This window comes from Phalacrocorax carbo, chromosome 5 (genome assembly GCF_963921805.1).
Source record: "Phalacrocorax carbo chromosome 5, bPhaCar2.1, whole genome shotgun sequence".
NCBI lineage: Eukaryota > Metazoa > Chordata > Aves > Suliformes > Phalacrocoracidae > Phalacrocorax > Phalacrocorax carbo.
In genome coordinates, this window is record NC_087517.1 from 8885761 (window position 1) to 8905487 (window position 19727).

The window sequence follows — 19727 nt, forward strand, 5'->3', positions numbered from 1 at the left end:
TGATAGATTTATAAAATGAAAACTAGGATCAGAGAGGATTAGTTTCTATTTTTCAGTGTAACTTTTATTTAAATGAGTTTATAAAAATTAATAAAACTAAGGGATTTGGAACAGGGCTAATTTTAGGATTACATTAATGTTGTCGACTCTCTGAAGAATGCAGAGAGATTATGTTATTTATGTTTATGCATCAAATGTCTGCTTAATACCTCTCAATTTATACCCTAAGATATAAGTTTCCAGCCTTCTGAGTTACTTTGGCATCTTATTCACTGTTTTTTGCCATCTCTGGATGGCTTGATAATAATGGAGAGCAGCAACCTGGGAAAATCTGAAGCAGATGCAAGTGAAACCTTTGTTTTATTTTTTGTGCTGGATTTGCCTTGTTAACAGGATTTTCTGATGTAGTTTTAGCACCCTAATCTTCCACACAAATGTTTGTAATATCATACCCTTGTACTTTGCCTTGGATGTTGTCAGTTAAGTCTCAGTAAACTTGCCTGAAGGATTTACCAGCAAAACTGACAAACCACTGTTAATACTGGGTTTGAATTTAAAGTCTAGCATTTTCTGTATCACCAGGCTTTTAGGTTTTTTAGGAAAGTCAGCCTAGTAAGAGGGAAAAACAACAAAAACAAGTGGAAAATATAAAATTAGAACTTTCATGGAAGTATTTTTATTAGATTAATGGAAAATTCAAATCCACTTGAAATTTCTGGAGTAGCTGGGAACTTCCTTTTTTGTACTAAGAACTGATTTAGCTTACTGAATTGTATTTTACAGCTATTCAGTTTAATATTCATTTTATGTATAACTCTTCCCCTTGTTACCACTGAGCAATACTGCAAGTTTGTGATTGGTTCCTGTATTTTATGCAGCTTAGGTAAGACCAATAAATAAGAGTCTCCAACTGCCTGCTGTGAGAGTTATCCTGGGGTTCCCTTACTGTGTATTAACACCCCCTTCCCGCCAAAAATAAATCCAACCAGCTATAGTGGTAAGTCTCCTGCAGGACAGCTAGTGAGACCGTAGCAGCAACATAGAGGGCAATAATTTTAGTTAACATGTCGGGCAGACCTTAAGAAAGAACAGAATATTAAATATGAAAGACAACATATATGTTCAACTTGACTGCCTAGCACATGTTCTCCTAGATGTCTCCTGTGACAAACTCCTGTTACCCATATTGCAGAGCTTTATTCACTTTCTCTAGGAAATGTTCTGCAGCAAAAGAACAGGGCCAGAACAGAGCCATGGTGAACGTCTAGTTGCTGCTATGCTTCACTGATACTTTTCTTTTCCATGACTGCTTCTTGATGCAAAATTTTGGTGCACAGGTACAGATTGATTGGTCATGTTTGCTGTAAGTACAAGTGAAAATATAAGTCCAAATATTTGTTGCAAAATAATCTCTTACAGTCAAATCTGTATGTTTTACCTGTAAGCGTGTAACAAATTTTATAAAGCAAATATATAAATCCAGAAGCATAAAATTATTGAGCTGTTATGTTACTACCAGTGAATGTGAACATGGACTCAGAATGCTACCTAATGCTGAGGCAAGAAAAGTTAGTGTCTGAACCTGGGGTTTCTTCCTTGGAAAAGGCTGATTTTTTTTTTTTTTAATTCCCCCGCCCTCCTAGAATAACAGTTGTTTTCTTATTTTCTCATCCTTTAAAGATTGGTGTCTTTTTAACACACTTGTGAAAATCTAGAGAGAGATACACCTATATAGATGTTTCTATGTAGCTTATAAGATAAGGTCATGTATTATTGCCAGAACTGCCACCAAAAAAATCACATTAATTGTTTACTTCTGGGCAGCAATATAAGAATATGATTGTGCATAGGTGGCCTTACTTTGTGTAAAGGTACTGCTAAAAAGTGGTAAAAAGGACAGGAATGCTTCTTAAAGACACTCTGTATTCTACAGCTGAACCACCGCAAAGCCAGATTTCATGTTAGTCTAAAATATTTATAATAGCCACAGTTAGACGTAACTTCACACTGTTAGGATAAATTATGATTGCAAAGCAAATTATTAGAGAATTAGAAGGAAAAAAGCACGGCTATTTCCACAGTGAAATGTCACTGAAATTACCCTAAAAGATGTAGGTATAAAAAGGAATCTGGGATGGCATATACCACACACAAGAACTCTGCTGGGAAGCTGCCTTTGTTCACATGCAGTAAGCAGCTGGAAAGATGAAGGCAAGTTCCTAACCAAGCTGGTTAACTAGTGGAAAGTGCTCAGTATGACAATTGCAATTGCCATTATAAACTGTGAAAATGGAAAGAGTGGTTTTATTTTACTACAAAGTTTAACAGTGATGGCCATGAATTTCTGTTTACAGGAAGTGAATAGCAGGAAAGTAGGACATAATTCTGAATTTTCTAGTAAATATATAACTTCCAAAAGCTGAAAAAATTAATATTATTTTATTTCATGATGTTAATTATACGCAATAAGCCATCAGGAATTGCTGTATGTGCACAGTATAAAATTGCAAGTACACTTCCTATGTTAGTGATTATTGGAATTAAATAAAATGGAAGCATCTTTTTACAACTTTCATTTTTGATTCATATTTGGCTGGTTTATGTTGACAACCACTTGTTCTGCTCTCTTCAGAAAGCAGAATTGCCGTATGTCAAAAGCATATGTATTACAAACTCTGATTTTTCTAAAAGCAAAATCTATTTCTTCTTTCAGAGAATTTATTATTTTTTCCTTATGCTTAATATTTTCCTTTATTTCAGAGTATTTAGTGCATGAGAAATTCACACTTCATACTATGAATAGTGTGTGTTCTTAGTCTAGGTAACTTCTGATGGAATAGGTGAAGGATTGTGCACATTTTTGGCATGTTTTTGGTGGAGTTACTAAGACTTAACTCATTTAATACAACAGGGGTAGAACTGGAGTGGAGGTGTTGCTGCCTGTGGACTTGAGGGTAATCTTTGTGCAGAAAATTATTAAAAATGAGCAGTGTGAAGGCTGCAGAAAAGGTGTTCCCTGCCAAACTGTTTAAAATGGTCAGGTTAGGTAGGAGAGCAGTGCAGAGTATGCCTGTTCTGATTTGTGATGCCCCAGATAACAGCAGAGATGGCAGGAGGCCACGTGCACCAAACAAGCATTTACAGCTCTGCCATGGAGCACCAGGATGAAAATGTGTCCTTAGAACCTAGAGAGAGAATTTCCTTCTTGTGAATGATGGACTTTGGCTCATGTGAGAAAAGCAAAGCCAATTGATTTAATAGCAATTAACTCATCCAATATTGGAGAGCCATGTACAGTTTGGCATAATTCATTGAAAATTGTTCTGGCAATGCTGCAGGTCATTAGACGTTTCAAAAAGGAGATAAGAACTGATAGATAGTCTGCACAGATACAGTCAAGAGGCACAACAGCTAGTGGAGTCTCTCTGTAATATTGCCTCATGCCAGTAGGTAGTAGCCTTCTTTTATCTTCCTAGAAAGCCTTAATAAGGATGCTGCTGGAGGGAGGGGGCACTGGCCTGCTACGTGATGGATTGGTTATCTGCTGCCAGATAATTGTATTTCCTATTGCACTTGATATAATAGGTTTCCACCTAAATTATCAATTACTTTGGTTTTATTTTTTATGTGGCTTATGGGAGTTTATCTTGACATTGAGCCACAAAGGGCACGGCCTTTTCTGCGTCAGTCTCGCAGGTGAAGGAGGAGCTTTTCTGCTACTGGTCACAGGCAGCCACAGGGAGGCCTTTCTGCTCTGCACTGGCCTCTGTACCTCTCAGCACTACTTTCTGTAGAGACATGGGTCAGCCTAGCTGAGATGTTATGAACTTTTTAGTCCGCTCCTGCCCCGGCAGTACTCAGTACCGGGTAATTTCCAAGCAAGTTGGCCCAGCCCATACCATATGAAATTACATAGGGTTTTCTGTTCTGCAGTCCAGTGCTCCTGATGGTTTCCTGTGTTCAGAGGGACGCAGATGTTCCCCGCCATGTACAAATATTGCCTGGTTTCCCCTGATCATTATACAGGGCACTAACGAATGGGGCAGGTGACTTGGATTTATAGTTGTAATTCTTCAGTTTCATATTTAAGTATTCATTTAAACTGATGTGATGTTTTCTATGTAAGTCATTCTGTGCTGTGGTTTACCTTTTCTTGCATTGCATCATGATAGCATCAACAGTGATTTTAATATTGTACAATTTTTAAGGCAGCAGTAGCTCCTTGATCTAGTTATGTGACTATGACTATGACTGGAAACTAACCATAAAGGACACAGTACGCTTTGCATATCAGAGAAGAAATCAGAATCAAGATACATAGTTAGCACAACCTGGTACTTGATTTAAATGGATGGCTAATGAGATTTTTTAACAAACAGTAGAGTTTTCCCCATTTTTTAATTAGAAAATTGAGAAGGCAAAAGAATAAATGAATGAAACAAAAACAATTTTCTTATCATTTTTCTTTTGTAATTGGATGACTTGCTTCAGTACTGTGTGACTATATTTAATTAATGATCTCAAACTTTGTTATGCTGTTTATTAATGCTAGTCATTGTGCTGGCTGTGTGTCAGTTTATCTGCATGTGTGTAGGGGGGAATACTCCCAATGTGGTGATGTTTTGTTTGATACAGAAATATAATCACATTATACATCTTGAGAACCATTTTCCCTCTTTGTTAATCATTTTAGCCTGCTGATTCACCTTTGTCATTTTAGTTTTATAGAGTCATAGACTTTAATGCTGGCGAAGATGATTTAGATGTAGCGTGAGCCATGTGCAGCCCAGCCCTTGCGGTCACCGAGCCAGTGTGGAGGGAACCCCGTAACTCTGAGCTCTTCATGGCATGCTCTGCTGGGCTACGTCTTATGACTGACCAAAAATTGTTTCTTTTTTCTGCCTGTTCCAATTGGGCTGATCTCTGCTTTTTTGTCTGATATGGACAATAACAGCAGCACACCAAGTTCCATTGGATGACATTGCAGGGGTATATTATATGTTGCCATTTAAGTAATGAAATATTTAAAATGCCTTGCTGGAAAAATGGGAAGACAGCTTTACAAGTGTAGAACTCCTATAGCTCTATTTCCAGTATACTTTTTTTTCTGGGAAGATAAATGTTCAGGTATAAATGTTCACCCATCTCAGATGTCCCCAGTCATCATCTCAGATGCCAGGTGCCCAGATGCTCAGATACCAATGCACAGATCTGGCTATAGTAACTTCTGCTAAAATATCTGTGGAAGCAAAAATCAGGTGACTGGTGTCACTGGAGAAAGTAATTCCTTTGCAAAGAGCAAGTACACCACTTGATCATAACATCGGTGACTCCTGGTTCTGAAAGCAGTGGAATTTTCTGGTGGTTCAGTGATGCAGTTGTGATTCTTGTCAAGAATAACACATGTACTAGGTCAGTAAATCTGTGAGTTTGGGAAGGCATTTTACCTGGAGCTTAAATCTTGAAGAAACACCTCACAGTAACTCTAGTATAACACTTTAAAAGGTGCACACTGAATAACTAGGCGATAGGCATCACTGATGTTAAAAAACACATAGCCTGGAGGTAGCTAATATTTATAATGAAAAGTACATTGGATACTAAGTGCTTGTAGCATTTTAATTGCTTCAACAATACACTGGACAAAATATGCTTATACAGAACATTGATCATTGAAAATACTTTCCATAATCTGTCTATGATAGATAGTACCTCCTGAAGAAACCTGGATGAATATGTAACTCTTGAGAAATTACTCCCAAATTTATAACTAGTAGTTTTTAAAAAAAATTGCTGGATTGTCTGGAATAGATGCCTGAAGCACAGCATGCAGATAACAGAGGCTGTAGGAACAACCGCCTGCTTTGTTCTCGAGCAGATGAATTTCTGCAGTGGGTACCGGGAGAGCAGGCTGCGGAGTAGCTGGGCATAAGATACTGTGTGATGGATGTTTCAGGGCCCTGCAAAGAACTGTCTTGCCATTACTACTACTGCACAGTCCGGAAGGGCTTTTGTGGCTACCGATTCTTTTTCCCTCTTTGACCAGGGTTTTTTGAATGGACAGGGTGATGGCCTACTCATGCAGCCTTGACAGGTCTCTATGATTTGCATCCTTCACAGAGTCCCCCTGGCAAAGCACCCTGGCAGGGTCTGCACCATTTGTGCCTCCAAGCTGAGCCCCATGGTGCTGAGGAGGGTGTAGATGTGGTCTTTCAGGTTGCAAGCCTGGAGAATCAATGGGAAAATTAAAAGAGCCCAATCCAAAGTCCTTTTATTGGGGTTTGGTTTTTTTTTTCTAAGTCCTTTTTCATTGATTTCAGTGGACTGTGAGTCAGATCCATACTGCCTGTTACATGATATGTTGGTCCAACGACTGACAAGACTGCAGATATTTCTTCTTTTGAAGTCATCAGCCAAGGCTTTCACGTAAATCATGGATTTTATTGAAACTGCAATTAAAACAAATCAGGCTTAATGCACACTGAAAGCCTTAGTAATTAGTATACAGGTGAACATGGAGGAAAAGGCACAAGCTTAGCCATCCTTCCAAGCAAAACTCAAAAAAGAACTGTGTATATAATCAAACAGCATGTGAATATTAATGCGCAAAATCCTCTGAGTCCCTAGTTCCCCGATGCAATTATTTTCTATTCACATTAATTGTTCCTAGCAGATGACATTAATGACTTTGAGTTAAAATGTGTGCAAGGGAGGCCTTCAGCAGATCAATGCTGTTTAAAAATAGGGTCAGTTTTGCAATCATTCACTCAAGGTGCAACAGCTCGTAAATAAAACAACATTAACATGTTGATTGATTTATAAATGTTAATTTTGTAGTTCATTTTCATGCTTTTTTCCTGAAACCTGTCAAACTCTATGGATAATGGTAGGACTTGCATTCGTTCGTCTTTGTTGCATGTGAAGTAATGATAAGTTGCAAAACACTGACTAGAAGAAAAAGTAGAGTTTGTTTTGGATGAAGAATGATCTGTTCTGCAGAAAGGAAGTCTTGGACAAAGTAAGCACAAACAGCAACATTTCAAATTAGAACAAATCTTTTACCTCAGGGTCTTAATTTCCCTTGAAATTTAACAGCAGAGTTTGGAATTTTAAAACTGCTGATCTGCTGCGTATTTGACAAACGCTTATGCTTTGCTCATTCCCTTCTGTCCCTTCAGAAACTCCATTCACGGATCTTAGACCTCTCATCTGGGGATCTGCTTTCAGAAGTAGAACGAAACAGAAGCCTGATGCAATCTCGAACTGCTGATGCTCAGATTCAAGTGAGTTTTTGCGCTGTCCTTATACCCCTCATTTGGAACCCTCCTTTTGGCCTCTGAAGTCTGATGTCAGGGATGAGCCATAAAGCTGATCTCTGAATTTAAACACTGTTGAGGCAGATAACAATACTTCTTCCGTCTGTTCTCTGAAATTCAATATTGTGTCCTCAGTTGATATAGTAAGCAGATAGTGTCACTCTGTGCAAAAAGGCGTAAATCTTAGCAATGTCCCCAAGATACCTTTTTGGGTATTGATTACATCTCAGAATCTCTGAGAAATGGTCAAGGAGCTTTTTATAAAATCCCATACACTGTATTATTCATCCTACTTTTATGATATATTATGTATGAAGTTTTAAAAATTCATGGGCTCTGCATTTTTGTTTTTTTCGGATGGGGTTAGCTTTGTGCTTATTTGGCAAAACGTTAGCCACTGTGGCTTTCATGTTTCATTGTCAAAGAGAAAAGTAGCTTAAAAAACAAAAGTCACATAAAGATAGAGGGAAACAAAGAGGACAAGAACAGAACATGGAACCTCTATGTGCCTTTGATCTTGAAGTATAATAGTGTCAACAAAAATGTAATCTCCTTTGTAATACATACTTTAATGAAAAGGCATTGTTTCAAAGGTTCACAAAAATGCTAATGATCCTTTGCATTGTAAGTAATTAAGCCTTCAGGTTAGGTTTTTCTACTACAGAGTTTTGTGTCTTTAACAGTCCGATTCTTTCAATTTTATATTATTTCTAGAAAAAAAATTATGTATTTAAATAGTAATACTACATTCAGGCCTTTTTACTCTAATTTTATTAAAGGTAATGACTTAAGAGTCATGATTACAGAAAATTAAAATTTCACCTTGTCAGTTAATAGACCCATATGCACATTAAATATATTTAATTAATGCATCATAAGCATACTATTCAAAGTACTTTCTCTGATAATTTAGAGAATAAAGTCAAATTGCAGGAGAAAATTCCACTCTCTCTTTAGTAATCTGAATGCAATCTAGAAATTGGGCAGATATCCTACTTCAGAATCTGTAATGGCATGGTATTTTTTGCACATTTTCTCATCTCTTAAACAATAAAGATTACTACAGTAATACACTGCTTTTCTGCTTTGCTTAGATATTTCCATTTTTCCCATTGATAAAACTGTAGGACCAAACGTCTGTCTCCTGGAAAGGCTCTCAGACTAGCTGAACATGACAGGAAGGGAAGGCAGTACTTGTCAGTATGCTGTGATCTCCTCTTTTCTCTTACAGGAGGTTCTTATAGCAAAGGATTTTACAGGCATGCTTCCCTTAAACACTGTGATGACTGGGACATAGCCTAGTAGAAAGGGCAGAAATTTGACATGACATGTTTTCCTAATACCTCATACCTCAGCTCAAAGGCAATGAAATAGCCAGAACAAGCAGATGCTGCCATTGGCCTCTCTACAGTCAACTTTACAGGGAATGACGCTGTCATAGCTGAGGAAGCTGATGAGAGAGGGTCTCCCATGGGAACCACAATGTCAGAAATAAAGAGTAATTTGTTTCAACAAAGCGAGAAAGCCTGTTTCAGAGCCAAAAATACAGGCATCAGCCTGCTTCTGATGCTGAAAGATGTATTCTTCCCAGAGCCAGTGGATTTAAAGGCTAGTCCTCCTGCATCCATTTGACTTCCTAGGAGAACATGTACCAATAACTCCCAGAGGTGAAATGTGCTCTTGCTACCTCTAAATGATTTTCCCATTCATAGGTTTTGCCTGTGACAGAGAATAATGATTTGCCCTGTAGTTACGTTTGTCAAAAACAGAACATTATTATGTCAGTTGAGCAATGAACAGCTGTACTGATGAACTCCTCAGCAGTAAAAATTCTGCGCTCTCCCATTTAACTGAAAAAAGGTTCAACCCTAGTAGTAATAAATGGCAGGACATGGGGGAGTATATGGAAGAAATTAGCAGAAGGCCAACAAACATGTTAGTGTGTGAGAAGTGCCTACAAACTGAGCATTTTTCCAGAGGTTTGCATGAACAAGCTGTGTCTACTGTGTATACAGTTTTGTAATTGTTTTGTGGATTCAATAGCTTTAGTTTTCCTGTGTCTTCATTAATATAAAGGTAAAATTTTAATCTAAGCAAAATTAATTTGGGGTATCTCTACATAGAAAAATCAATAAACATTGTTTGAGCTTGCCTTAATGAAATCCAAAGCAAAGTTTTATGAAACAGAGTCATGTCACTCTGTCTGGTGTTCCTAGTAATTAAAAAGATGTCTGATTGTGTAAGGAAACTGGAGAATAGCATAACAGAATGGTGGAGGCACTTAACATTAAAGAAGCTCCAACACTGTTAGGCACAAGAGTATTAGTTTGAAAACAAATTAAAGGCATCCTAGATACTCCTACAGAGGTTTAATATTTTACCTAAAGTGCTATCTGCTCTTCATTACTCTTTTCCTCAAAGCTGGCACTTAGTCACAGTCAGCTGAAATTGCATTTGGAGAGGGGCGATAACTACACAAGTACTAAAGGCAGCCATAAAGTGTCAATAAATTGCATAAGCAAGAGGCTTCAGCTGTCTGCGAGCGACACAAAGATGGATTGTCCTACGTCACAGAGTTTCTTAGACAAAGCTTTGAACTAGATAGGAAACCAAAATTAGACTGTAATGGAGAGATTCCATTCTCGGTGGACATTCTGGTTGGGATACTAAATTAATTTACTTTGTCCAAGATGTACAGCCTCATCTGTTACATTGTAGGGCTATAATGCAGTTGTCAAGACGTACTTGTATTCTTATAACTTTGTTTTCTGTATCTTACTGGAGCACGCTGCTTATGTACAAAGCATAATTCAAATAGACTCAGAATAATCTTTAGCAAAAGAAGAGCAGAACACTGGTTCAAGAATAAAGAAGAAAACGTGGAGGATTGAGGATTTTTCCCCTGAAAAATGAAAATGTTAGCAATTTTTAATTTACTTCTCTGTGTTAAATTCACCAGATGCTAATGGCATAACAGGAAGGTGTAAGTAGCTCACTTGCTTTTTCTTTGTCCTTCTTAATCAATGGGAAGTTAAATGATCTTTTGACACCCATATGATATTTCTGTTTCTTCTCATATTTTAGGAATGCCAGCAGAATGTGAAATCCAGTATACCTATGTTGAAATGCCAGAGTCAATTAAATATGACAGGTCCTAGCCGCCTGTATCCCCGGAGCAGCTGCAGTAGCAGTGAACTCTCCCTCTCAAGTGCTTGCAGTGAATATTCCAGTGGTTCCTCCTACACTTGGAATGATGGAAAGACATGCAGCAAAAGGGTAAATCAAATTAATCTTCATTTATTAGCCTAAGTTAATCTGAAACAAGAATAATTGAAAAGCTGCCTATTTCCAATTTTTTTCACTTTCTTGTATATTTAAAACAGTTGTCACTAAACTCAGTAAGGATTCTCTCCCCGATGTCTCCCTCCCTCTCACTCTCCCCTTTTAATTTTTTTTAACAATTCCTTTATCACTCCAGTTTGCTCACAGTTTCCTCATTTATTCTGACACTTATTCTGTCTTTTACAGTACAAATTATTCTTGTTTTTTATCTTAATCCTTCCATTCATATTGTTCTTCCTACAGGTTTTAAATGCACTGCAGCCTTCACACCACTATGAAATCCTTTATTAAAAAAGAGCATTGCTATTAATAGCAACAGATGAAATGTAATGCCCTATGCAACTCCTAAATCTCTTTACTAAAATGGTAACACTTTTTATTAAAGGCACTTGTCAGTAATATGTGAGTTTTATTTTGTTTCAACAGTCATCCGTGAGCTGGGATAAAAGAATAAGCATTGGTTCTTCGCTCCCAAGCAATCTCTCAAGTCCTGCAGAAGATCTACCTCCAACTCGTATCAAGGAAAACCATATCTTAGAAGGGCTGAAGAAATTACAGAAGCAAAAGATATTACTTGAATCATCTTCAGTAATATCAAAATGGGGTTACAAAGATTGCATGAACTCTAATGAAGGAATATATTCCCCTGGAGTTAAATGTGGCAGCCATAATGAACAGACTCATTGTAAGCCAATGGAAATAGGAAGTATTTGCATTGAACATAACAAAACTTTCTCTTATGATTCAGATTCGCATGATGATGCAGATGACGACTCTTCATCCTTACTCTTGCTGAAGGAAGTACCAAGCAAAGACTGCAGGACCTATTGTAACAAATTAACTCACAGTGTTTCTGACAGCCTCTTTGACTGGGAGCCTAATAGGAAACATTTGCCAGAAAGAAGTTCATATTTTAATTCAAAGGAAAGACCTGAAAAATTGACTAGTTTTGTCAGCGGACTTCAGGCAGAAGTAAAATCGTGCACCAGAGCAAAGCTGCCTGAGTTACAGTTAAATCAAAGCCATGCAGATATAGGCTGGAAGGACCTTAATTTTCAGCTTTCAGATACTGATGACAATGAAGTGTTGGATGAATTGCATATAGAAAGCAGTGATGAGAAAAGTCCATCAGATGTATTAGCAACTCCTTTCACTGAGAAGTACACAAAGACCTCTGACATGCTCAAAGACACAGAGAACTCTCAGTTTGTGTCTACTGACAAAGAGGAAAAACAGATACCTGCTCCCTCATACATTAGGCCAAAGACATATAATTTCATTAAACAACAAAAGGTTATAAAAAAGACCTCTTCTGAAGAGTGCATTACTGTAATATTTGATGCTGAGGATGGTGAGCCTATTGAATTCAGCTCACATCAAACTGGAGTTGTCACTGTAACAAGAAATGAAATTTCAATCAAGCAGCCACAAACTAGGTCCAGTGCAGAATATACTGAACTTATACCTCAGGGAATAACTGATTTGCAGACAGGAACCGATGCTAGAAACTACACTGCTTTAGAAAGATCTGAAGATGAAACTGAGAAAAAGTCTCTTGAAGATAATACTGGGAATAAAAATGCCGTTGTCCCCATGACCTGCAGTGAATCTTCAAGCTGTGGAAGAGTGACATTGCAAAACACTCCACGACAAAAACTAGTGAAGCCAGTTTATGATGTATCATACAAGGCCAATTCAAGCTCCACTGTGCATGCAGGAATCAATCAAAAGCCAAACTTGACTAAAATACCCAGTAGAGGTAAATTTTCTCCACAAAAAACTGCGATGGAGAAAGAGGAGACATCTATAACTCAATCGGTGGGCCCTGCAACCCTTGAGAAATCACCTGCTCTGCCACCTGTAAAGCTTTCAAGGTTCAAAAAGGGACAAAGTCCACCTCGTAATTTTGACTCAAAAGTTGACTTTCAGGTTCCAAAGCCCCCTGCCCACCCCCTGCCCTGCTTGAAACGTCCAGGCAGAGGCAACGGGTCAAAGTATCCAAAGAGTCAGAGTCCAGCATCACCACTGTTGCCTCAGCACCTTATAGAGCCCAGTGACTATGGAGAACCTCCAACCAGAGACTTTCATTGTGATTTAGCAACTGTGGAAGCCCGATCACCATCCCCACCCCTTCCTCCAGACAGGTCAACATCCCTGTTGATTCGGCCTAATTATGCTCATTCACCACCTGTGGCGGTAAAGTTAGGAGGAGCTGGTCCCAGTGAAACAGCAAAAAATATACTGAAATCATCACCATTAAAAGGAACTGTGAACTCTGGCTTTCATAATCAATCTAGTCATGAAATGCAAGCAAAAAATATATCTTCTGTGGCCAAAATTGAATTATCCTACCTTCAGGAAAATGCAGAAGCAATTATGCAAAATAAATGCGTATCTCAGCAACCCCATAGTGCATGCCAAGGACTTTCCAAAGTTTACACAAAGCAAGTCTGCCCAAAAAACCCTAATCAGCTGGATCTGCACAGGAATCGTGAATTCTCCAACACAGATATTCAAACAGCCAGGTCCTTTTCGCTAGGTTGTCCGTCATTGGAAACAACTTCTTCACAAGATGCGCATTCCAGCAAAAAAGATATTTCCAGTGACAGTGGGGTGGATCAGCCTCAAAAGATGCCAAACATTCTCCCTGCAACTCCTCAATGTCATACAACAAGCACAAGTGAGCCTTTACTATCTCAGGTAAACAATTCCCCGTTGTCAACACTGTTTCATGGTAGTGACACTGCACACACTACCCAAAACTCTAATGAGAAAGGAATGAAAACTCGTCTCCCTGTAGGACTGAAATTATTTGTCAAATCTCCCCAACTTGTCCGCAAGAGCTCTACTGTACCAGGGAAGCAGGAAAAAGACAGTATGAATGCAGCTTCCAAAAGTAATGTGAGTTCAAGTAAGTACAAACAAAATGAATCTGTAAGTCTAACCACTAGAGGTTCACCAGATGCTGAATTAAAAGACTCTATGTCTGATACTGAAGTAAAAAATAATTTTACTGTGGGACTTAGTATGGATACAGCATCACCTCATTCACATGAAAACTGCAACTTGCTGGTAGACAGAGTAGATGGATTAGAAAACAAATTAGTTAAGAGATCTGTTTCTTCTAGCAACAAGTCACACTTGAAGCCAGCTCTGGGCATGAATGGAGCGAAAGCTCGTAGTCAGAGTTTTAGCATTCATACAAGGGAAAAGCCATCTGCCTCTGTGACAGAAGGTCTTGGAAAAGTACGGACTCAGATTATTACAAACACTTCTGATAGAGGAAATTCTCTAACAAGGCAGAACTCAGCCACGGAAGGACCTCAAATCAAGGCTGTTGCTGGGTCAGCAGTGACACCTGAGATTCTTTCATATACTCCTAAAACCACAGAAAATTCGTATTCTAGACAAAGTTCTCTTGGAAATATGAATAGTTGCAATAGCCAGCATGGAAGCCCAAGCAAACTGCCCTTCAGATCATTTTCAAAAGTAGACTTGTTTCACAACACTTCAAAATGTGATGGAAACAAACCATTTTCTCAGAAAGACGCACGCAGCCTATCTGTCCAGAGTGAGAAAAGCACTGAAAGTTTTAAACACGAAGCTCTAAGTAAAAAAAGTGTTCGGCCAGCAGAATTAGAGTTAGAAGTGTCAGCTACTGTATCTTCCAAACACACTTCATCATTTCAAAACTCAGATGGAATAAAGTGTCCTCATAAACCGGAAGCAACAAAGTCACAAAGACAGCAAATGTCTTTAAAGTTAGCAGAAGCCTCTGAGGTTACCAATGTTTTGAGTTCACCAGTTCTACAACCTACAATAGAGGAGAAAGTCATGTTATGCATCCAAGAAAATGTGCAAAAGGGTCAGGGACAAACCAAATCTCCCACCATGGAGACTAAACAAAAGACTGGGCCCTCTATAGCTAGTTGGTTTGGCTTTCGAAAGAGTAAGCTCCCAGCACTGAGTAGCAGGAAAACTGATGTTCCTAAAACAAAGGTAGAAAAAAAAGATGCAAAAGTTTCAGGATTCGGAATTAAGCAGACAAAATTAGAGAGAAGAAAAGAAAAAAGGAAAACTGAACACCACTGTGAAATAGAAAATGAAATTAACAGGAAAACAGACAACGGTGACATTTTATCTGATGTCATGGAGAGCAAAATCATGAAACCTTCACAAGACATGCCTGGTGAGATTGAGTGTGAACAAGTCAAAGGTTCCACCACAGCTACATACTCACCAAAAGACAGCTTTATGAAAGAGCTTTTAAACAGGTAAAACTCTGGAACACAATTTGGGATATGTTGTTGTACGACGTAGCTTTTACAGATGCTTAGATGCAAAGTTCAATGTATTTTCCGTTTAGACTAAGAATGCATAGTAGCAATCAGCAGGTACGCTATTGGGACTTTAATCTCTACAGGAAAAAACATTAATAATGAGACGATAATTTTGTTCATGTTACTCTGTTAAGCAAACCAATGGCCTTTGAAATTAAAGAATGGCAAGTTACATCCAAGTTGATAGAAATTCAAGTGATTCAAGAAATCAAGAATCTAGGCAGATGGTGTATAAAGATAGAGGATAATTAGGTACATTTTAATGTATTCCATGTTCATGTGTGGTAACCAGCAAACATATATTTGGTCACTAGTCAGAATTAATTACATTTCTAGCTATCACAACCTTTGGTAAGAGTAGAACTTAGCAATTGCTATACTGTGTTTTCACGTTTGCCCCACAGCAGTCCCAAATAAAATATAAATCATCATATGTGAAAGACTAAATTGATATACTACCTGAAATTGCAAGTGACAGATTTGATCAAGGCTAGTTAGAAACATTTATCACTCAAAGGTCTAGAGACAGAAAGATACAGAGAGGTTACTTTAAACATTACAGGAATGGAAAAGTAGAGTGATTGAAGAAGGGCAATGTAATTTATCAGAGGAATCACTCTCTACCTGCAGAGTTGATAAGAAAGCAGCTCAGCAGACAGAAAGTGGATCAAATAATGTTTCCTACAGGAGCGTGTCGAAGGGCAGCTCCCAGGGCTCCTCTCTTCACGGCAACTCTATCAGCTCTCAGGGAAACCACAAGAAAAACAGCAACACAAAAGCTGATATGGAAATGCAGAATCAGACCCTGGTAAGTGCTTCAGTACATGAAAACATTATTACCTTCTTTTTAACTTCTGGATGTGTTCCTTATTGCCAGTACAAACAGGATAATAACTGTTTATATACGATAGAAAGATTTTGTGTAGCTAGAGAATTGTGAATTAATACAAAAGCTGGCAGTTTGACTATAGGCCAGACTATATAGCTAGTCATGAAGATCCTACTGCTTCTGCTGGCAATTCAGTTCCAGTGGAGGTATATGCACAACAATGCTATAATCATACTGCACCAGAGTGCAATAATAGGACCGTTTTCTTTTTTTGCATTTTTCCCCTTTCCCTGAAAACTGCATGCCAGTGTTGAACATTACTCTGAACATTATAGAAATCATCAAGCCTAAAGTATGCAGTGCTGATGGGGAAAAGGCAAAGTGTTTGACCATGTTTGCTAATATTTGTCACTGAAGAGGGAATCTTTCAAAAACAAAAACATACATTTGACCCATGTTTCTGTACCACAGAAGATGTCGCTGTTAATGCCCTGTAGTTAGTTTTATTATGCTTCAATAAGGTACTAACTATACCTGACACTTTAATTTATGCAGAGAGTATGTTGCAACTTAGAAGAATAATTTTTTTTTTCTGTTAGCTGCTAGATTCTGGTTCTTGAAAGGTTATGTGAATGGCTAACTTTTCTGCATCGAGAAGGTATGCACAGAGTCTAGGATTGTAGCCTAAAGTAAGACTGAACGGGTGCCCTTCGCTGTGAAGCTTCTAATAATTAACCTTAGAATTTAGTGACCAATTTCTTGCCTTGCAAGGGCCTTTTCAATGGTGTTTTAAAGTCCAAGCACCAGGAAAACAGAGATGCTTTAACTCAATGAGCATTCTTTTCTCATTCCTGATAGCTGTCTTGACCATATTATCATGATGATTATAAACAGTTGCAACTATTTCATCTGAGAGAACTTGAAATTCAAATTCTTTGGGATGTGTTTCAAGGGTAAAACAAATTTTAAAAGGCTTCATAATGGGAATTGGGAAAACTCTTAGCTTAGTACTGACGTGTAGGATGCTTAAGGTTAAAGTATCCCATGCATGGTTTCAACTTCAGGCAACTTTTTTTTTTTTACTTCAATGCAGAAGTCTTTCCTAAGAACATCTGCAAGGTCATTTTTTAAAACTTAGGGGGAACATATGCAGAATGAATGTGTTTCAAAACTTTTTCCTCCTGACTCCTGTGGTATCATCTCCTCTTTGAAAATGCAGATGTCTCCTGCATTATAAACCCACAAATTATAAGCATATCTGAGGCTGTCCTTGTAGTGTCACTGAAAGGAAAGAGAGAGAATGAAAGTCTGGAAATGTGCAATATGCAGGAAATTCAATCCAACTGATCTAGAACTTTGATAGCAAAGCAGAGCTCCTTATCAGAGCCACTCAGTTTAACTATGCCCCATTTAATATGGTCCTGACAGCTTAGGGTATATCTTCACTGTACAGAAGTACAAAAAACTCTACACGTTGCTTCTACAATTTCTTTCTAACTTACTGTTTTCTAATGCTGCAATAATTTGCTGTGCTTTTTGTTTGTCATTTTGTGAAGTCTTTCTAAATGCAGCATTAATAGTCATTTAGGACTTTAAGTATATCTTCAAGAAACACTTTGTTTTACAAGGGAACTACAAAGATGTCCTTAATATACATAAATAAATGGAGAAATACTAATTATACTATTTGGTTTTTAAGGACATGTTAGTCATGGGGAAAAAGCATTACCTGTCCTGTACCATACACTCTTGTGTTCACTGGGAATCAAAGTATTTTTTGTCTTGTTTTTGAAAATTAAGTTACATTATGTGCTTCATCTTTGTGAGTTTCATATTGTGGTTTTTGTGGCACTTAATTCCTGAAAGAAATATCTAGTGCCAAAATCCTGAGGACATCTGCTTACAGTTCTTCATGCTAATTTATTAGAGATACACCTGAAGATTCCACAGTATGTGATATTTCATCTTGTCCTCCAAGCTGCTACAAGAAAAACAACAGAAAGTCTTGAAATTCAAAGTTCATGCATCTTATTACTATCATTTCCAGTTATTCTTTGGTGCCTCCTTGGTGCCTCCTTACTCTGAAGCAGATTGCAAAGGATTGGGAAAGAGCTGTGACTGCAAACAGTCGCAAGCAGTAGAATGGCCTGTGTTTATAATTTTTTGCTTGTAAAAAGACAAAATGAATGCTTTTGGAAAAAAACATAAATCTTTTGAAAAGCACTAAACTAAGAAGATTTCTTTTTTTGAACAATGCAAAGTGTATTCAATCATATGGGTTCAGCACAAAAGCTGCTGTATTTCAAAACTGCATATCATATATATATATACACTGCTTCTTTAAATCCTGGCCATGACATATTTTTAACATTAATTTTCTAGAAAGTTTTTCCTTTAAAGCCTATTTAATTTTTTATTATTAAATCTCTTCTCTTATGATGTGCCAGGTGAAGACTTGGGGCACTATTATGCCATAACATATGCACCAATTACCTCTGATTTCTGTTCATGCAAAGAACGTTATTGCTTGACTGCCACTGAATTTATGGAAAAAGCAATGTTCCACCAATGGCGGCCTTGTGCATTCACCTTCAGAGGGATACGCTTCCCGTTAGTGTTCATCAAAAAAGCACTTTGCTCTAAAGGCCAGCCAACAGAAATACATAATCCTTTAGCCCACACCAAGGATATTCCACATTCCCCAATACTTTTTCATGTCCTTGGCTGGAGCTTAAGGTGAGATACAATCATTTTTGTGCTGCACTGCTTCATTTCATCTTTGTGATTTTATTACAGCCCAGTGTAATTTAGAAAAGCCATGGGCTTTACTTTGTGAGGTGGAAGTGTGGCACCAAAATCAAGACACCAGGAGTTTGGTATAGCACTCTCTGTCTGTAGTCTGTGTGTTGGGGGAATACTTAGAGATCTATTGTAATATTGTGAAATGTCACATCAGCAGCAAGCCACAGACCGCCATGCAGTCTGCAAATGTGAGGAATTGTCCTCCCCATCATTCAATGCCAAGTGATCACATACTTTTCATTTTTCGTAGCCTGAAGTGCCTCATTTCAGAAGAAAAAAAGATGTAATCAAGTCTCTGGGATTAAGAAATTATAAACGCACTTCTATAAATATAGAGAGCAAGTTTTTCATGTCTTACTGAGGCTAGTCACAAGAGGTCAATAGGGCTACTTGAGTAAGCCAGACAAGCAGAATATATTCTATGATCAAAGATATGTCATGCAAATGATGATAAATTCTACTGGTTTAGATTACAGAACATATTTAAAGTTATTGTGAACGTGCTCTAAGTGGTTTAAAGCAGCAGAGAGTGATTAACAAATAATTTAAGATCTCTAAGATGTTGAAAATATTTTTTTCTGCAGTGCTGGCTTTCCTCCTCTCATCACCCTGAAAGTATCTTCATTCCTGTTTGATTTATATAGCATGGCAGAAAAATATGTCCCTGCATCTGAATTATGGCCACTGATGGCATGTAATGGAGGGGGTTTTCACTGTATGCTAGGAAGATACTCAGATTATATATACACTTGGGAAATAGGAGTGCAGAAGAACAGAGCAAAAATATGCCTTCATCTGAAAAATAGAATATCTAGAGAATTTGAATAACACATACAGGCTCTAAGTATGCACTGCATTCTTTTGAATGAAAGCTTTTCTCTCTGTTTAGCTAATAAATGTTTTTAAACAGAGGTGGAAATAAAAACGCCAAAGTTCAGTGTTTGCAAGCTGCATTAGAGAGATACCACCACATCACACATTAAGGTCACTTTTTTTTTTAGCATAGAGTCTGAAACATTTCTAGAGAGAAACAAATAAGAGGTCAGGAGACATGAGAATAATTCCTTTTTTTTTAATGCAGAAGAATACTTTTCCTTT

The 19727-nt window shown here is 37.8% G+C and overlaps 1 protein-coding gene across 8 annotated transcripts in view; it reads left to right on the forward strand.

Annotated features, from left to right (window-relative positions):
- Positions 1–19727, forward strand: part of NCKAP5 (NCK associated protein 5) — a 409981-nt gene that overhangs the window by 330575 nt on the left and 59679 nt on the right. For 7 of the 8 annotated variants that reach the window (XM_064451091.1, XM_064451093.1, XM_064451092.1 and 4 more), the window contains 4 exons: positions 7179–7283; positions 10401–10592; positions 11085–14932; positions 15629–15806. In XM_064451091.1, coding sequence (XP_064307161.1) covers positions 7179–7283; positions 10401–10592; positions 11085–14932; positions 15629–15806 — 4323 coding nt within the window. The remainder of the gene's footprint in view (positions 1–7178; positions 7284–10400; positions 10593–11084; positions 14933–15628; positions 15807–19727) is intronic. The other variant, XM_064451094.1, reaches the window with a different exon arrangement.